The sequence below is a fragment of the Lethenteron reissneri genome, chromosome 8 (genome assembly GCF_015708825.2).
Source record: "Lethenteron reissneri isolate LAM-NWPU_2019-01 chromosome 8, ASM1570882v1, whole genome shotgun sequence".
NCBI lineage: Eukaryota > Metazoa > Chordata > Hyperoartia > Petromyzontiformes > Petromyzontidae > Lethenteron > Lethenteron reissneri.
The window spans coordinates 1,155,546-1,176,346 of NC_083786.1; the positions used below are offsets into that span (position 1 = coordinate 1,155,546).

Sequence of the window (20,801 nt, forward strand, 5' to 3'; positions counted from 1 at the left end):
ACGTGTTGGAGAATCCTCTTTCGGCGTAGAACGGTAATTTCTTCATGAAGACAACAGCAGCCGGTCCCACTGGGAACACGGCTTTTATCCTGTGTGGCGGGGCTCGCTCCACCCCTAGCCACGACCCCCTTCTCGAACTCTTGAGGCTCCCCACTGGACACGTGGTCCCCCCAGCCCCCCCTTTGGGGGTCCCCGGGTAAATACCTCCGGTCACGTACCCTTTGGGGCCAATCAGAGTGCCATGGCCCCCTACAACCCCGTTCCGAGGCCGGCACTCTCGCCCCCTATCCTGTAGGGGCTGGCACTGCACATAGAGCGTGGTGCCATTACTTGATTGTCGGTCATTGCTGCCCGAGCCCTGCGAGGGCTGGTACTGCATCCCCAATCACTGGTGTCCGTGGTGGCAATAACTTTGCATGGTGTGCCTTTCCCAGGCTGGCCACACACAGCGACATGCAGTGATGTTGCTACACATATATATCCCTGTACAAATAAAATAAGAAAAGCATTATGTGCAGAGTTGCAGAAACGTCTGTGATTGTACTGACACGGCCACATACAGTACCCGGTAACTATTACCACCTAAAGCGCACCATCCTCCCCATCCTTCACTAATACATCATCGACCTCCTAGTATCCGAGACCACTCTAAAACTTAAAACAAAACTTTATTTTACTAGGTAAGGCCCATTGAGCTATGTATCTCATTTTCAGAAGTGACCTGGTCACAAATTAAAGCTCAACGAAGTGGCTTATCAGGTGGAAATTTATGGCAGCTAAATATGCCTCGTTCCATTTCGTCACTCGTCACTTTGCCCTTGACGCCCCCTGTAGAACGCATCTTTGCAAGCACTATACAGTGGTAACCGAAATAACTGTTCATCAAATTTATGTATGAGTTGAAAAAAAAAATCATTGAGTCTGCCAAAGCAGAAAAGCTAATGTAAACAAAGCCAGTTGAGGTCTAAACGGATCATACAAGTTTGTCGCTGATTGGCTGAGGGCACTCAGCCCACTTACGAGCGCTCGGATTGGGCGAAATTTGTGCCCACTTGCATAACGTAAATGTACCGTTAATCAACATTTTAACGTTAGTCGAAACCATTGGGTGTTATGCGAGGCAAAACGTTAACTGAAAAACCGTAAATCGATATCACTGTTGACCGAGGAACGACTGTTATTGCCTCCAAGTTGTCCCCCGTTGGCATCAGAAGAGATCCCCCCATAAGCTATATTTATACTAAAAGTCCTTTTAAACAAATCGGCAATATATCTAAAGGACCTCCTTGCTCTGAAAATTCCCATCCGCAACTTCAGAAGTACCTGCCTGTTCTTACAAAAAATACTACTGGGTTTGGCGACATGTCCTTCCCTCCACGCTACTGTTCTACATTACCACAATGCCCTTGGCTTTCAGCTTAGACTCGGCTCCCTCTCCACCTTTTCACATCACTCCAAGCTCAGAATGCACAGTTTGGATGTTGCACCTGTACCCCAAAAACATTTACTGTTATTTCCCGATTCCCGTGATGATTATTATATTCGCTCGATCATGTTCACTTTGCCTTGCGGTCATCTCTCATCTTTGCTTTGTTTTTGGTGTAATATGCCTCTTGATTTTGTTAATATTGTTTTTATTGGTTTGTAACCATATCTCTGACGTGTTCTTCCTTTGGTGAATGCCGGTCTGTACATATAATTTTGATGCTTTATTGTGTTCTGTGCTGATACACTATATATCTCCCTTGCCGACTTGCTGGTAACTGGCTAAATTTGACTTTTTGTGCAATTCAAAATATTGGTTTGCGTGATTGGCAATTGTTGTTACCATAAGGGACAACAGGACCGTTAGCGCACGACGCTACACACCCATTCACCTGAGTTCGATTGCCACTCAGCCATTATCAATGATAAATATCTAAACTGGTGCTGGGCCTCCATTAGTTCGACTCAGCCTTAAATGAGTACCTAATGCAGTATAAAAATCAGCACGAGGGAGACAGGTGAACGGGTGTGTGTGGCACTGGTCACACCACAAACTCTTGTGCAGTGTTAACAGCACTTGACTCAACAGTCTGTTCAAGGCTATATGGGGGATCTTTGTATTTTGCTGTCAAATGTGCTGCTGTGACCTGTAGCTTATCTCTGGAATCCTAGAGTCTGTGTGGGGCCGTGTGTGTTCCCTGGTTTGTGTTGCAGATGATCATGTGCACAGTATCACATGAGTTGAGATGTGTTCTGTGGCAAAGTGGTAATGGATTATGCTGTGTGCAGTTTGGATATGGCAGGGTTACCCTACGTGACGCTACGTGGGGGGTGCCGCATGCCGCTGGTGGGATTCGGCACCTGGAAGGTAACACCCCCAATCCACATTTTGTTCCATCTCACCCCAATTCACACTCCATTACACCACACCGCAATTCACACTCCGTTAAACCACACTGCAGTTCACACTCCATTACAAAACATCCCAATTCTCAATCACTTACACCACACCGCAATTCACACTCTATTAAACCACACTGCAGTTCACACTCCATTATACCACCCCAATTCATACTCCGTTACAAAACATCCCAATTCTCAATCACTTACACCACACCCCAATTCACAATCTTATACCACAACGCAATTGACACTCCATTATACCACCCCAATTCACACTCCGTTACACCACACCCCAATTCACACTCCGTTACACCACACCCACATTCACACTGCGTTACACCACACCCACATTCAAGCTTCATGACACTTTGCTAGTCATGTATAATTATTTATTTGCAGTTATATCCGGTAAGAAATGATCGGGTGGCTCTGCTGCAGAGTGAGCGGCTCGCAATTGGAAAGTTTTAAGTTCTAATCCAATTGAGGGATTCATTTGGCTCTTCATCCTTTGAGTGCAGATAAAATGAGTTCCACTTTGTGGGGCAGTCAACAGTTGTCCTATGGAGAGACTCGCCCCACCATAGGAATGTGGAATTACGCCCCCGGCTCAGGGTTGTAAACATGAGATGTGCACCAATGTCTCGGTGTTCATTTAATGAGATTACTCTGTGTTCTCCATGGCAGTGCGTATCTGCTATTTCACGCTTTGCTCCTTGTATGTATTTGTGTATGTGTGTGTCTGCTGTGCAGACAAAAAAGGGTGAGGCGTATGCAGCTGTGTGTGCTGCACTTGAGGCTGGCTACCGGCACCTGGACTGTGCACACGTGTATGTGAATGAAGAGGAGATTGGGAATGGCGTCCAGGGCTCTGGGGTGCCTCGTTCACAAATATTCATCACGAGCAAGGTATGTGTCGAATACAGATGTGGCACATGGTTTTGTCATGCGGTTGCACATGGGCAGTAGAGGGGGGTGGTCGTGCAGTGGTCACGCTCGTGCCTTGCGGCAAGAAGGGCATGGGTTTGATTCCCGACTAGGGCGCCTTTTTACGTGGAGTTTTTTATATTCTCTATTTCTTGGGGTTCATCCAGGTTCTCCTGTTCCATCACATAGCTAAAAAACACATTGTAACTAGTATTGACCCAAATATCCTAATGCTAAAACATAACCTGCAATATACTTAATTGGGTTTGCACAAAGTAACATTGCCTCCTAATGAAAAGCATGGCAGAACCCTCGTTAAAAATAATTATGAGACTTGCTGAGGCTTTTCTGCGTAAACAATTGTGATAATAAAATTTGTGATATGTAGTCAAATTCTACATTTCCATGGCCTGTAGTTGGGGCATATATTTGAATTTAATTATCTTAAACTTGTAGGAGAGACCATTATATATTGTAATAATTGGTATTTTAGTAATTATTATTCATAATTCAGAAGCTACCACGCAGTATTGGAAATCATTAGTGAATTAACATGCCCTCATTAAAGTGCTGTACAATTATCTGTTGTGCATTCTGGGAGATGCATAATTTTAGTGACTCACTATTAGTGGTGCAAACAGAAGTGTATAATGGGCAGCATGAAACCCATGCATCCTGCAGCAGCCCACGTGCAGACACTCAGTTGCACACACCCTCTGACACTCACACACCGTCATACTCACCCACCCTCTTACACTCACCCTCACACAAAAGGCAAAGATACCCCATATAGACTTTAACATACTTGGGGCAAGTGCTAATAGGCCAAGATGGCACAAGGGGGGGGGAGTTGGGTGGCCAGCACCACCCCCGGCCGCCTTTATCTCTCCAGTGTTGATGTTTACACCACACTAGACACTCATTTAAGGCTGAGTCAACCTAGGGAGGCCCAGGACAGGTTTAGATGTTCATCACCGATGTTCACTGTGAGTAGGGATTAAACTCGGGTCACCGATTTCTACCACAGCGTGCTTACCGCTACACTGCTGCCCCCCCACTCACATAGCCCCCTCACGAACACTCTCTCATACTCCGACACATCCAATTACATACAAACACACACTTGTACTCACTGCTATTTCTCCCCTGCAGAAACATCGTAATATAGGAATAGGATGTGTCTCTAATGATGGGTTTTCTCATCATTTACACATTCGAATGATAGAAGTGCCGGTGTGGAGTACATTGTATACCGGCGCATCTCCACCACTCCTGTCCTGTGTATTGGCATCATCACCATTTGTTTAAATTCGTATATAAATAAATTACCTTTTATTAAAGCTTGTTGTGGCGTGGGGTGATGTGCTGTATGGTGCGAGGTAGCTGTGGAGCACGTTCCATCACCCCTCTGCAGTGCGTGCTGCTTGCGACCAGACGCTGGCGGCCCTGAAGACAAACTACCTGGACCTGTACTTGATGCACTGGCCTATGGGTTTCAAGGTGCGTCCACGCAATATGCAGAAGTGCACAGTGACAGCAGATGTGAGCGGTGACATGAACTAGTTACTACTGGCAAAGACTAATTAGAGAATCGATTAAAATTGAGAGAAACAGAAATAACTTTAATCGCTCAGACAGCTACAGGCTTAGTGCGGCCTGGAAGCGTATTATTAAATAAGATACATTACAATTCCTTATAAGGGAAACAAACACTAACTGATTACTAATGTAGCATAATCACAATAAAACACATTCCAAATGATTACTAATCTACAACTCGCATCGTAACAATAGCCTGATTACTAATCTAGTATATAATTACAATAACTCCCCCCCAATCTTTGCACCTGATGAGTTAATGAGTTAATGATGACGTCACCCTGCTGCTGCTCTATATAAGAACGGGAGACACAGCAGAGCCTCACCATTCTGGCGAATTGCCCGATGATGCTGGATACAATTACCAGCGAAACGTCGTACTCAAATTGTAAATGTTGTGGTTTCGCGCTTCAACACACCGGTGGGCTAAAGCAGTGAACTAATTTGTCTTTTGTCAACGTGACACTTTTTTACTGATTGGCCGTGTCGGGTGGTGGAGGGTTACGACACATTTATAAATAATGCGATCTAAACCCAAAAACGTTGATTATGATTATGAATGATCCAGCAGTCATGCGTGTTCACCGCTTGTTGTGTTGCGGTTCGATCCTGGCAGGCCTCTGATTATGGACACTGCCAGTGTCTAAGACTGAACATGTAAAAATAATAGCACAATAAATGTGTACTGAAGGCAAGAGGGAATACGATCATGACCAGGGTGTACAACCTATCACTGGCTTGTTGCAGTAGAGTGAAGTTGGGAGGTCAGAGAAAGGATGTACAGAGGGAGGGGCCTGCTGACACACAGGAAGTCTCATGCTCATTCCAAGTTGCAAGTTTTGTGAACAATTACATTTTTTAGTATAAACCAGGAGTCATTTTCTACCAGCTGGCTCAGCAGCAAGTGAGCAGCTCGCAATAGGAAAATTGCGAGTTCAAATCCAGGTTGGAAGTTGAGTCAACCCCATTATTCTTCACGGGTTGATAAAATAAGCAGCACAGTACTCCCCACAATAGGAATACAAACTTTCCACAGCTGGCTCGGAGATATAAACAGGAGATGAATTTTGGAATAATGATTTACAGACCGTTGACAACCCACCGCTGCATGAAGGCCTCCCTATGCCTCATCTGTCCAGAATGTTTTGTATCATACATCACTGCACTGGTTGGTGTGGATATTGGCAGAGATGGGAGCAGAACCAGTTCAGATATTGCTCACCACTGATCTTAGCTATGCCTTGGCAACACACTCAGATCACCATGGTGAATCCAACAATATTCAGATATATATACAAGTTTAGGTGATACAAAATATAGACAAGAGCAATGTTTTTACACAGTTGCAGAATATAGGCTGAAAAGGTCTAACGTGTCAAGCGGCCATCAAGAAACAAACTGCACGATCAGAGGTGTAATAGATAAGAGTTAATATGGTTATTTAATGGAGCAATGTTATTGCAAGAGCTTTGGAAAAGAGGCAATGGGAGGGAATTTCCAAGTGTAGCAGTGTAAGGGAAGAAGCAGAGCAAGAAGTGTTCTGACCTGCTGTTTGGTGAGTGAGTGGGTGGGTGGGCAAGCGAGTGGGTGGGTGGGCTGGTGGGTGGGTGGGTTAATGTGTGGGGGTATTCTTGTGACTGGGGAGTGGTAGTATTGAGGTTAGCATCCTGGGCTACAATCACGGTGAACAGAGTTCAATCCCACTCGCAGCCCACACAAGTGAGGATTATCTGAACTGGTCCTGAGTCTCCCCTAGGTCGACTTGGCCTCAAATAAGTACCTGGTGCAGTGTGTGAATATAACCACTGGGGGGACAAAGATGGTCGGGCGTTGTGCTGGCCACCCACCCCCTAATTTGCCGTGCCAGCCTTAATAGGTGCTCGCTAGCAGCACTTGTCCCAAACGTCTGTTAAAGGCTATACGGGGTCTTTGTATTGTTGTGACCTGTAGTATGGCGAGCGGGTGAGTGAATTGTTTGTTAGCTGCAGTGTGGTGGCTGAATACAGTTTGGACAAGACGAGTTGAACATGGGTGGAGGAATCTGTGAGTGATGTTCACGGGAACAGTAATAATTAGCAAGATGTTAATTAACAGGAGGTGGATGTTGAAGTTTCGGGAATTTTTGCATTCATATGAGAATAGCTTTAATTTTTATGTTTACTAGAGAGAAAAAAGGGGTATATTACATAGTTTATTCAGGTTAGGGTATTTAACTCTTGCTTACCATGGGAAGCCTCACCGAGTCTCAAGTCTCTTTTTAGGAGCATTTTGCAGTAGGATGCCACACTCCTACCTGTAGTTTGCAGGTAATTATTTAGCATTGGAATGTTTTTGGCCAATATCAGTTACATTGTATGGTCTTAGTTGTGGGAGGAAACCAGATAACCTGGAGGAACAGGGGCCAACATACACACTCCACACAGAAAGGCACCCAAGTCAGGAATTTAACCCGGGTACTTCTTACTGTGGGGCACGAGTGTTACCGCTGCGCCACCCTGCCACCAAATAGGATAAAGCTGTGTAGTATTTGTAGAGTAAAATGACGTGTTGTTTGTGGAAAAGGAGAACTCGCAACTTCCCTGATTTACTTTCTCCAGCCAGGCGAGGACTTGTTCCCATTGGATGAAAATGATAAAGTGATTACTGATGACACGGATTTTCTGGACACTTGGGAGGTACGCTTATTTTTTATAAACACACACACGATGGCAACTGCTGTGGTGTAACTTAGTACAGTGGACTTGCAAGACAGAGGCCACAGGTTTTATTCCATATTCCGGGGGTGGCAGTTCATGCCATAAGGCAAATTTCTCAAATCCTGCCCCCCCCACCAACCAATTTTCTCCACCCAGGAGGAGCATAAATGGGTGGGGTAAAGTGGGTACGCCCACCTCTTCTGACATGTCTAGTCGGCGTGCAAGAGTAGACCAAGTATACCATACAGTTCGCTCTTGTGGAGGCCCTTTATTTAATAGTGACATGAGCAAGCAATTGCAGAGCTGCTTTAAATATCCCATCATGTTCTAATTGAGTAGGTGCCACAGTGGCATGGTCCAGATTTGCGAAAATGAAAAAAATACACCTCAAAATTGGTCAATTGGGATTACACCTAGCAACATTGCCCTCCCACTGGCAGGCCGGTGTAGAGTCACATTATGCAGCACAAGGACAGCTGCCACTGAGGGTGCTGTTTGACGTTTTTAGGTGAAGCTCTTTGAGTTGTTGAGGCATTAAGTGCCACAACATATTTTTATTGCAATCTTGGTTGTTGGCGAGACAGGGAAGTTTTGTAAACTGCTGACCACAACTGCAATGCTTGGCATCAGAAGCATTTTTTGTTAACAAAACCTATGTTCCAATAGTCTAACCATGCTACAATTACAAAAACTCACATTTATCAATTATACTGTGGCCTAAAATAAAACATTATACAGGGTTGCCCAAAAATCAGCACACATACATTTTAACAATGGAATTTTTTTTTATTGATATTTTATCTATTATCTATTTTATTTTTCCTTTTCAGATAACATTGACCAATTGAAATCAAATTTACAGAATTGAGACGAAACAATTGATGACTATTCAAAGATTACACCTGTAATAAAAGCACATCCTAAATTAATCTCAAAGATTGAATTCATGAATGCATTCATCTTAATGTACATCAGTTTGAAGATTTGTTAAAATAAATTAAAAGACCCTTTGTGATCTGTTATAATAAATCAAACATCCCAATGTGTCCTGACTTTGTGGCCACCCTGTATACAATCAGTGACATTTCAAGCAATGGCCCTTCATATTATTTACATGCCATGCCGAAGGGCCATTATTGATTTCTTCCTTTTAAAAATACACCGTGTTATTGACAAATGTGTTTAGGTTTTGCTGCTTGTGTACGACGGCCAACGAAGCATCACCATTTTATTTGTCTAACTGTACTAACTGGCAAGAGCATCTTTGACGTGTGCCTGCTTACAGGCAATGGAAGCACTCGTCGACGCAGGTGTCATTCGAGCTCTGGGTCTCTCTAACTTCAATCGTGACCAAATAATGAAGATTCTGAACAAACCCGGCCTGAAGTACAAGCCTGTGGTCAATCAGGTGCTGTGAATGCAAGCGAACAAAGTGTGTGGATAACTTGGCGTAGACAGTATCTAATGAGGCTAGCCAACATGGTCACTCACCTTCTTATCATTCTTTTTTGCTGCTACCATGGTTACTGTTCCTATAAACTTCACTCTTTGATTCCTTCTCCCCATGTTGAGAACATGGTCTACCAGACTGATTGTTTTGTCTCATCTGCACTGTGTTCAAGCACCACACTGTAGGACATAACAAAGACAAGGATTCTCCGTATAGCCTGTAACAGACTGTAACAGACTGTTGGGGCAAGTGCTGATAGCGAGAACCTGTGAAGGCCGGAACAGTACATGAGGGGGTGGGTGGCCAACACCACGCCCGACCGCCTTTATCTCTCCAGTTACGATGTTTACACATCGCACCAGGTACTCATGTAAGGCCGAGTCGACCTAGGGGAGGCCCATGACTTGTTCAGATAATTGTCACTGGTGTTGGCCGTGAGCGGAAATCGAACTCGGGCCGCCGTGTTCACCCACTCGCCCGCCAATCTTCAGGTCACAACACTTCTCTTTCTGCTTTTTCCTCTCATGCTGCTGCACCTTGGAATTTCCTCTCATTGTCTCTTTTCTCCAAGCTCCTATAACCTTGCTCAAGATGCCCGTTACGCTCTTATCTCTTAGAACTTTGATTATGCTGTTTGTTGCTGGCCACTTGACATTTTGTTCTTGGGTCTATACCTCAGCAACTGTTTAAAAAATAACATGTTTTTAGTTGGGCCCTGACACATTTTTGCAAGGAGGGGGTGAAAATGATCCGGATTTTTCTCTGTGTTCCCCAATTAAGTAATTTGTGGTGTCATTTTTCATGTTTGATCAATTTGGACCATGACGGTACAATATTCCCTTCATCATCTCCATTTATCTGCGAATGTGTACATATCGAGCTCCTTTTGTTACTCCACTGCTGGATGAGTGTCTCCCCCACGCTGTGTGGGTTATGGAGGTTAATTTACCATACTGCGAGTTGGTGAAGGTGGGAGGCATGGATGTGCAAGCATAGATTTGGCTGTACTACCCCCTGCTGCCCACCATTATAACTTATGTGCACGTGTTGGTCACCAATCCGAACACTGCCCAGGCCTGGTTATCTTCGAATATCTGAACGAGATCAGGCAAATTCTCTAATATTTGGTCTGGAAACTCATGGTACGGTGGATCCTCTGAATACTAAGGTAATAGGAAGGCTGATTTGCAGATATAAGGAATAATTAGACATTGGGCAGAGCCTGCAGATATGTGGAGCTACAAATGTTTAGATTTGTATTTAATGAAACAGTTGGATGGTTCCTCTGAATGGAACGTCTTATTTGCAAGGCTGTCCGTAGTGTCGGGTGACCCACACATAGTAAACACGTAATGACACAAGTACACTCACACATGCATATATACTCATGTACAAAAAAAAACAAAGATCCCTCATATAGCCTTAACAGACTGTGGGGGCAAGTGCTGTTAGCGAGCACCTAATAAAGGCCAGCATTGCACATCACACAAGGGGGTGGGTGGCCAACACCACACCTGGCTGCCTTTGTCTGCCTCGTGGTGATGTTTACACATCGCACCAGGTACTCATTTGAGGCTGAGTCGACTGAGGGGAGGCCCAGGACCGGTTCAGAGATAATCGTTACTGGTGTTGGCCATGAGCGGGAATTGAACCTGGGTCGCCAGGTTCATAGCACAGCGTGCTAATCACTACACTACCGCTCCCCACATACTTGTGTACATACACCCTTACACACACAGATACCCACACATAGCAAACACATGACACTAATATACATACACACACACTCGTACACATATACAGGCAGCTCTTACTTAGCACGACTCCGTAGAATGTCAATTCGTTGCCCTTTGTCCTGGAGAAATGTTTACAAAAAAGAAGAAAATCTAAACAGCGGTTGCAAGTGAGAACACGCGGCTGAGGAAACGTACCCACCCCCATCATTGGCTCAGCCAATTCGAGCAGTGGACGCTCTTGAGCCAATGAGACCCCACGCCCCGCTGTTTGATTATCACTATTTGTGTTCACGATTACATAAAAAATATATAGGATCTTTTTTTACCAGTGTTATTACAGTACGTTTAGCCAGGTGAGAACTCACAAGACAAGGATAGACTTTCAAGTTCTACCTAAAATAAACCTCACCACAAAAAATTGTACTCGGGCAATCACTAAGATTTCAGAGGTCCTGGAGCTCTTCTCTGAGAATGTCCGGGGTTGGGAGTGCAGCAGCTCCAACCTCATCTCCCACTGCTAGAATGCACTCGTGAGTACAGTACATAATAGTTACTAATTTTATATAATTATTCTTATTCATTAAACAATGTTTACCATCCGTATTATTAACTGTGACGGTGGGTACCGAATTTGGCATCACGGTACAAAGGAGTCCCCCACGGTGAAGTATGGTGCAGGGTGTTAGCCCATCCAAGGCAGGTACGGGAGCACAAACCAGGGCTGAGATGGATTGAGGGATTTGAGTGCTTTATTTTGGCTCTTACCAAGTCAGGAGAGGTGTGGTTGTGGCAGCCTTTGCCACACCTTCAGAAACAAATATGGGGAATATAATAAAAACCCACACATGCCCGTCCCTACGCAAACTGGTTTGCATGATCAGAATAGCACTCCACTTGTAATATTGGCCAGATAGAATATTCCCGCACACACACCTAGTACCTATGCAAACCTGTCCTCACACACGTCCACGACAGTGAATACCTGACTCTACAGAGAATACTTGGCACAGCAACAATATGAACCAGGCACAGCACAGCACACAATCTTGATTTGAAGCTTTCGTGACTGCAAGAATCCATACTGTTTGGTTCTTTCAGTAAAGTCACGTAGGTAGAAAAATCAAATAAAAATATATATATCACGACGTTTCGATCACAACCCAAGCGATCGTCCTCAGGCAGTAAAAATAATTCAGCAGTAGAACTGCTGAACCAGAAAGAACACAGCGAGAGAGCTGCTACAACAATGGGCTATGTATGTCGGCCAAGGGCAAGCAGGCGGGGTCCGAGCTGGAAAGGAGTCCCATCCCCGCACGCAAGATCATCAGTTTTGTTAATGGGGGAGATTAGGGAAAGAGAGATTAGGGAGAGAGATCAGCATGTCAAAGTAAATGAGCTTCCGTCGCCGCATAAGAGCACCGTCGCCGCATATGCGCACAGCAGCAGTGCTAATGGGAGATTAGCACCATTTTTATGGGAGAGATTAGGGAGATCAGCAAGTTAATGTCATGTATATGTGTAACACAAGCTGTGGCGCTGCCAACTGCACTATGAGAGGCAATCGCATCAACGCAAGAGAACCACCGCTAGCGATGGTCGCGCCAGTGAGACACACAGCCCATCACACAGCCAGAACAATCGAGAGCAGAGGTGGCTATGTTAGTGAGACCCCAGCCCGTCAATGCAGAGGCACCCAACAGGGCAATGCAACTCAGAGTCGGAGATAACAGCCAAACGGCAGGAAGGATGGAAGCACCACAGCAAATTACGACTTTACTTTGTTAATAACGTCCTTCCAATGATTGCTCACTTTATACCCATCTTCTCGGTTGAAATTGTCTCTGTTTATATATCTTGATGGCTTCATGGACAAATATTTGATGGTAGCATAGCACACTGCTACACCATGCACAGACTGCTAGCACACTACTGTATGTATGTAGAACTTCTTTCGCATTGTATGTAGCCGACCGTGCTAATCGGAGGTGGGGGAAGGACAAACTATATAATTTAGATTTAAAAGTGCATAGTTCTGGTGGCTTCCTAATATCAGAAGAGCGTTTCAGACAGCTGCGAAAGTGCATCTGAAAGCGTGCGATGCGGTGACTGTCTTTGTTTGATGGCTAGCCAAAAGCCGCTGCGAGAATGACTGGAGTTCTCATGATGGTTTATGCTCCTTGACAAGATCAGCAAGGTATTGTGGTTCATTTATGGCAAGCACTTTGTGTGTAATGAGTGCTACCTTATGTATTTGTTTGGCAACTGGAAGCTAATGCAGCTCTGCGAGCACAGGACGGACATGGTCGGACTTTGAAATACCCGTCACGACACGTGCCAGAGAATTTTGCACATGCTGCAGCTTGGTAATGTATTTGCCAGACGTCCCGTAGAGTAGGGAGTTGCAATAATCGACATTTGTCGATGCTATGCAACATGCAACCGTGTTGGCTTTGTCATGACTCGATAGTGTTGGAATGTATCGTAGAGCCCTGATATGAAAATTTCCGCCCCTCATTTTATTTTGCACGTGGTGATCAAATTACATTCTGGTCAAGTATGGTGCCGAGGCTCTTTAAACGAGTAGTAAACTGAATCCTGAAATCCACGACTGTCACATCATCCTCCCACCTGATCCCGAGTGGCAACCAACAGAACCTTCGATTTTCCTGGATTAAGCAGCATTTCGTTTTGTGCAAACCACACGAGCACCATTCTTGGAGGTTTCCGAGGTTCTCCATATCTAACTTGCAACTTCACTGTGATGTACAATTGTGTATAATCAACAGTGATAGAACTTGATGTCATCCGATGAGATGACATCGGCGATCGGAGAGTCATATGTTGAAAATAGGAAGGGCCGAAGGACGGACCCCTGTGGTACAACAACTAAGCACAGCATATAGGCAATGTTTGTTACCCAGCTTGATGAACTGTGATCGATCATGTAGGAATGACTCAGTCTATCCCAGTACCGTACCTAACACATCGAACCTTGACCTTAGCCGCCTGATGAGTATCTAATTTTCGATAGTGTCGAAGGTGGCCAAGAGATCGAGGCCAACCAAACTGCAACCCACTGGTAATCCATGATCTTTTAGAAGTCATAATTCATCTTTAGTAGAACCGTCTCAGTGATGTGGAACTTCCGGTACACCAACTGCAATGGGTTGAATCTGCCTGTCGCAGCGACGTGGGGAAGTAACCGTCTCAGAAACAGATGCTGTGACCTTTACTGTCAGGTTTGAGATCGGGAAACTCAGGTTTGAGATTAGGAAATAGTTTGTGTGGTCACTATGGCTTCAGCCAACTTTTTTCATGAGTGGTGTTACCTTCGCCATTTCCAACTGGTCTGGGAAACAGCCCTCGCTAAACAAAAGTTTTGCCAGGTGGACAATCGGCAGCGCAAGCATATCCGAGCATGATTTGAGAATCGACGTATGAATGTAGGCTGAGTCGACCTAGGGGAGGCCCAGGACCGGTTCAGATAATTGTCACTGGTGTTGGTGTGAGCGGAAATCAAATTTCTTCGCCGGGGCACTACTGTAGACTACTGTACACTATCAATATAGGCCACATTACATTATACGATATGTTACAGTAGGGTACAGTACTCAAACATGCACACATAAACATGCACACAAACACATATATAAAAAATATATATAGACACCAAAACACGTATATTATTTAATTAGTACCCTAACACGCTCACAAAACAAAGCCCACACATACAGAGCAAACACAACAACACTAATAAAAAATATATTCTATAACGTATACAGTGTGTGTTTATACAGCAAATATCATACCTGTTGGCCACATTTTGAAAGAGGAAAAAGTAAAAATTAGCATTTTCAGATGGAAGGAGTTTGTCATTTTCCATTGATGTAGATATTTGTTGCTGTGATAGTGGCTCTGGTAACGTTTCAGGCTACCACGAAGGAGAAAGCTATTAATGTTTCCCTGATCTGCGTCTTTGTATGTGTGCACGTGTGCAGATAGAGAGCCATCCTTACTTGACTCAAGACCGGCTGATTGCATTTTGTCGTGAACATGGAATTGAAGTGACGGCATACAGCCCGCTGGGTTCTCCCGATCGTAATTGGTAACTAAACCTCGCACATGACTATTAATGTTCATAACCTACAGCAGACAACACTAGCAGCCTGCACATACAACAACAATGCAGTCGCCCGCAACACCGGGTGGGGATGTGGCCCGTCGGTAGGCCACTCTGGTTAACACTGCGGTGTATTAACCATACAATATCACGCACTGTTCGCTTCGCAGCGGACTTTAGAAATCACGCGATGTCCTTTGAAGCGAGTCGGCCATTGTGTGCCGGCATTGTGGTTTTAATTTGCCAACAAAAATACTCGCAAATTACTGAAATTGGGATTAAACATACCAATCATCACCCCCTTCTGGTAGACTGCTCGCACGCGAGCACTGAGTTACGTTGTACCGCACAGGGACAGCTGTAAAAGGGGACCCCTTTAAATGTTTGAGATGAGATGCGAAGCACTTTGAGTTGCTGTGGCATTTAAGAAAAGAAACTGGCGCGAAGAACATTAGTACCAAACAATAGTGACACTTTCACAGAGCTATTGAAACATGAGCTTGACTCAGTTTACCATCCCTCCGGGGTCGATAAAAGTATCACTTGTGATTTAATTTCAACTGTTATGCGCACAGTATTTGCTGACTCTCCGAACAACTGAGGAGCGTGAGGAACCACAGACAAAGAGGAAGGAAGCCAGATGATGAGCTGCCACCAGTTGTCCAAGCTCTGCAGTCCTTTCTATATTTAAGGTGTTTTCAGCCAATTATTGAGTGTTTACATGTGGGAAGAAACTTGAGAACCTGTAAAAAAACCCTCGTGCGAGGGAACAACATTTTATCCCATACCAGTAGAACAGATGGAGTTTAACATGTAGGCGTTAACGACCAATATTATTCATAAGCGTTTTTTTGGGTTAGATCGCGTGAATATAAATGTAAATATAAATGTTATGATAACACATTTATTCCTCTTAAGACCAAAACTGGAGGATTTATCCACAATTCTGGCTGTCGCTTGATGAGGCTAGTTGTAATTACCAACGAAACGTCGTACTCGAATTGGAAATGCTGTGGGTTTGCTCTTCAACATACTGGTGTGCTGAACTAGGAACTAATTAGCATGTTTTGTTTACATGACAAACCTTACTAATTGGCTGTCGAGTGGTGGCGGGTTTAACGACACATTTATATGTATGCGATCTAACCCATAAAACCTCTATTACGGAGAACAGATGTAGTCCACATTATCTGTACTGACTTCACCTGGCAAGCCAAGGTATGGCACCTCCTCGACGCCCACGAGAAGGGACTTTCACAACAATTGTACGATCCACCAACCCTGGCCTCCACAGTGCTAGATTACAGGCATGCACCACCACTGCGTATGTCTTTCTTATGGATAGACATGTGCCCAACTTAGGAATGTGGACATTCTGCCATGAGCTCAGAACTGGAAACAGAGGATCAACATTGCCTCAATTCTCATTTGAGCAGGAAACCACTTTGATTTGACTGTCATAATAAGATCTCTGAAAATAACATTGCCTCTTATCTAGTCCTGCAGTACCTGTAATATTCCATGCAGCGTAGATTATAGCAATGTTATTGGGGACCATTGTTAGAGTGCACTTGTGTTTGTAATGAGTGTGATAAGCATGTTTCACGCTGACGTCCACACCGTATGTGTTGAGCATGGCTTGCGTACTACAGCTGTGACAAGCGCTGAGTGTCGTGAGATCTCTGCGTTGTCACGCAGGGCCTCTGTGGATGAGCCCAAATTACTGGAAGATCCGTGCGTATGTGCAATTGCATCGGCGCATAAGAAGACACCTGCACAGGTAACAGATTACCGCATACATAAATCCATGCACCACCTCATACGCATACACAGGAGGAGGACCTATGTGTTCCTGCAAGATACATTTGTCAGTTTAACACCTAGGCTTTCGCGACCAATATCCATAATAGAGGTATTTTAGGTTAGATCGTGTAAATATATAAATGTGTCGTTAAAACCCGCCACCATCCGACACAGTCAACATGCCGATTCATCACTAGTACAGCACACTGGTGTGTTGGAAAGCCAAGCCACAACATTTATAATCTGAGTACGATGTTTCGCCAGTAATTGCAACTAGCTTCAGGCGACAGCCAGATCGAATCTGCTGTACTAGTGACGAATTGGCATGTTCTGTTTACGTGACAACTCTTACTAGTTGGCTGTGTCGGGTGGTGGCGGGTTTTAACGACACATTTATATATTTAATCGATTTAACCCAAAAAACCTCTATTATGGAATATACATTTGTGTTTGTTTGAGTGCTGCTGTACATTTACATATTTATGCTTTTTGTTTGCCTTTAAATGACACGGCTGTTTGTTTGGAATAGGTTCTAATCCGATTCCATGTACAAAGAGGAGTGATGGTGATTCCAAAGTCTGTGACAAAGGCGCGCATCCATGAGAACATACAGGTTTGTTGTGATCACAATCAACACATGGACTATGCATTTCCATTGCATACCTCTCCCTTCACATTAAAATGTACTTTTTTTACGCATTCCATCAGCCACACATACGTCCTTCTGGAAGCACATAATTTTAGCAACATCAGTTCAATACACAAACAGTATGGACTGGTTTTGACAATCAGTGTCTCGTCAGCAGTCAGGCTTATCTGAACCAATGATTATTTTATATTAGCGGGAAGTACATTGCGTTGCCCGGGGGAAAAATATATTTCAAAACTTTTCTTAAAAACATAACATATACTTACACAAATACTAAGCTATTGGGAAAGCCGGTGTGCCTCTTTGTCCATTTGTCCGTCAACAAAATTATAAGAGGCTTGCAGAAGTCCTGTAATAAAAAAGTAATAGAAAGTGGCGGGTAAATAGTTGATCTAAAAGGATTCCGAAAATTGAAAATTGTTGACCCCCCTCCCCTCAACTTATTTTTACCCCCCCCCCCAAGGCATATATCTACACACCCTACATACAATAGAGTGAGTAGTATCTAGTAACTCTATAGTAGTATCTGGCTCTACAGTAGTATCTACTGACTGTATAGTCGTATCTATTGACCCTACAGTAGTATCTACTAACTCTACAGTAGTATCTACTGACTCTACAGTAGTATCTGCTGACTCTATAGTAGTATCTGCTGACTCTATCGTAGTATCTGCTCACTCTATAGTAGAATTTGCAGACTTTATAGTAGTATCAACCAACTCTATAGTAGTAAATACTGACTACAGTAGTATCTAATGACTATAGTATTATCTACTGAATCTAGTCGTATCTATTGACTCTATAGTAGCATCCACTCACTATAGTAGTAACTACTAACTCTATAACAGTAACTACTGAATCTATGGTAGTTTCTGCAGACTATAGCAGTATCTGCTGACGCGATAGTCGTATCTACCGACTGCAGCAGTATATACTGACTATAGTGGTATTTACTGACTACTATTATCTCCTGACTCTATAGTAGTATCTACCGACTCTACGGTAGCTAAGCAAGGGCTTAGCGATGGTAGCAAAGTTCTCGACGAAACGGCGGTAATAGGATACAAATCCCACGAATCTGCGGACTTCAGGCACGGACGTGGGTGTTGGCCAATGACGGACGCACGCCGTTTTGTCGGGATTTTTCGCGACCCCCGACACATTAACGAGATGACCCAAGTATTTAACGGAGGAGTGAACCAGATGGCACTTGGAGGGTTTTAACTTGAGCTTGGCGTCACAAATTTTCTAAAACACCTGTCGCAACCGGGTTAAGTGCTCCTCGAATGTGCGAGCGAACAAGATCACATCATCGAGATAGATGAGGCACGACTCCCACTGCAATCCCGCAAGTACCAGCTCCATCAATCGCTGGAAAGTGGCGGGAGCCGTCTGTAAACCCATCGGCAAACAGTTGAAATAAAAGAGACCTTGAGACGTTTTTAAAGCCATTTTCGGCCTGGATTCGGCCAGAATCCCGCCAAAAGGTCCAGTGTGGAGAAAATGTTTGCTCCTGCGAGTACATCTAATGAGCCGTCTATGCGTGGGAGCGGGTAGGCGTCCACCAAGGTAGCTTTGTTCAGCCGCCTGAAGTCTACGCAAAAACGCAAAGACTCATCCGATTTCTTAACCAATACAACTGGCGCCCCCCACGGACTCGTAGATGGCGATATGATGTCTGACTCCATCTCCTGCACTGTCCGCCGCACATGCTCCTTCTCGCTAGGACCCATCCTATAGGCGTTCTGCCGAATGGGTGGCGCATCGCCCTAATCAATGTGGTGCTCCATCAGCGTCGTGCAACCAACATCGTAGGGACCCTGACTGAACACGTCTGCAAAGTCTCTCAACAAAGTCCTGAGCTCTCCCGATTCCCTTGGCAACAGATCGCTATTCTGTGCCAGGAGCGCGGCTATCCATGACATATCCTCTGCGCCGACCGACGGGCCATCCAATTGCACATTGTTGACGGTGTGCGCCTCAAAGTTCGAATGCATGGGACTGACATTTGAAAACAAGGCCCCTTCCTGAATTGTAATGGGTGTGTCAGTCGTGTTGAGGACCTGCATGAACAGTGGCTGATTCCTGTGCACAAGTGTGTCAGCTGCTGCTAGGCAATGACGACCCACCACCAATGGTACTGCGGAGCCGATGAGTGGTGCATCCGACCGGGAAGTGACGAGCGGGGTGCGATATCGGAGCGGCAACAAGGCCTGCGCACCAGGCGGGATCGAGACCGTATTCCTGACCAGCGCCTAAACTCGCGGAAGCTGCTTCGGTTCCCCGTCTGGACGCAAGAAATATAAGCGACCCCCCCCCCACCGATTTCGACGATGCCTTCGTCCTTCAGAATGCAAAGGGGCATATGACTCAACAGGTCCATGCCCAGCAAACAGGGAACCGTGAGCACACTGGAGATCTGTACCGGAGCACGTACCTCCAACTTCCCGATGCGGACCGGCACTACCACTTGGCCCATTATCCCCATACTTCCCCCATTTGCGGCTATGTACCTGGCCTGCACCGGCGCGAGACGACGCTGTCCCTCTGGTAACAAGTCAAAGACACGCAGGGATATGATGCTGGCCGACGCACCCGTGTCGACCAACACGCAGACGCTAACCCCTATCACCGAGCCTACCAACACGGACGTCCTCGCCGTGGCCGCCACCACCCTTCTGGCCAACCGACGCCACTTATTAACCGTGTCCAGCCACGGGCCCGGACCGTCAGCGGGAATCCTAGCTGCCGTACCCGAGGAATGAGATGCGTGATGGGGTGAACCTGGGGTGGATGGTTCCGGCCGGGTGTCCGAAGTGTCAGCACTCGCCTGAGTTGGAACGGCCGCGGACCGAGGCTGACGATTCTGGCTGGTCGTCCCCGGTGCACTCGTCCTGCTGCGGCATCCACGGGCGATGTGTCCCTCCCGACCGCAGTGATGGCAGATGACTTCGTCAGTGACCCGAGGATGATCTCCTACCTCGCGAGGTGCCCAGTGCTGGGGTCGGCGCTCCGCTTCCCGCGGGATCCTCGGGTACTGCCGCAGGGCCGCCACCGTCTCTCCCTCGTCCTCCTCCGCCAGTGGCACGTGTCTGGTTGGGGGCCGTGGCAGCCCCTCGACGTCACCGCGATCCCACGCGATGTGTGCCACACTTTGCGCGGGTCCCACCATCTCTTCGTAAGCGCAGAGATGTCGTGCGACCCATAGCGAGGTGCAGGCTTCCTCCTCCACCACCGGCAGCATCACTCCCGCCTTCTGTGCCATGTCAAGGAACCACTCCGCCACCAGCGAGTCCAGGCCATGAAGTCAGGTGTTTTATGATGTAGTTTTGTGGAAGAATCACTTCCATTAATACAGTGCTACAGTGAACTGCAGTGAAGTGTTTGATGACATACTTTTGGTGCAAGATTCACTGCCATTAAATTAACACAAGAT

The 20,801-nt window shown here is 45.5% G+C and overlaps 1 protein-coding gene across 1 annotated transcript in view; it reads left to right on the forward strand.

Annotated features, from left to right (window-relative positions):
- LOC133361674 (aldo-keto reductase family 1 member B1-like) overlaps positions 1-20,801 on the forward strand; it is a gene marked incomplete at its 5' end in the record, with an annotated part of 42,125 nt that overhangs the window by 14,875 nt on the left and 6,449 nt on the right. The window contains 8 exons of the mRNA XM_061580659.1: positions 2,275-2,353; positions 3,139-3,294; positions 4,696-4,812; positions 7,509-7,586; positions 8,893-9,015; positions 14,792-14,898; positions 16,612-16,693; positions 17,246-17,329. Of these exons, the coding sequence (XP_061436643.1) occupies positions 2,275-2,353; positions 3,139-3,294; positions 4,696-4,812; positions 7,509-7,586; positions 8,893-9,015; positions 14,792-14,898; positions 16,612-16,693; positions 17,246-17,329 (826 nt within the window). The remainder of the gene's footprint in view (positions 1-2,274; positions 2,354-3,138; positions 3,295-4,695; positions 4,813-7,508; positions 7,587-8,892; positions 9,016-14,791; positions 14,899-16,611; positions 16,694-17,245; positions 17,330-20,801) is intronic.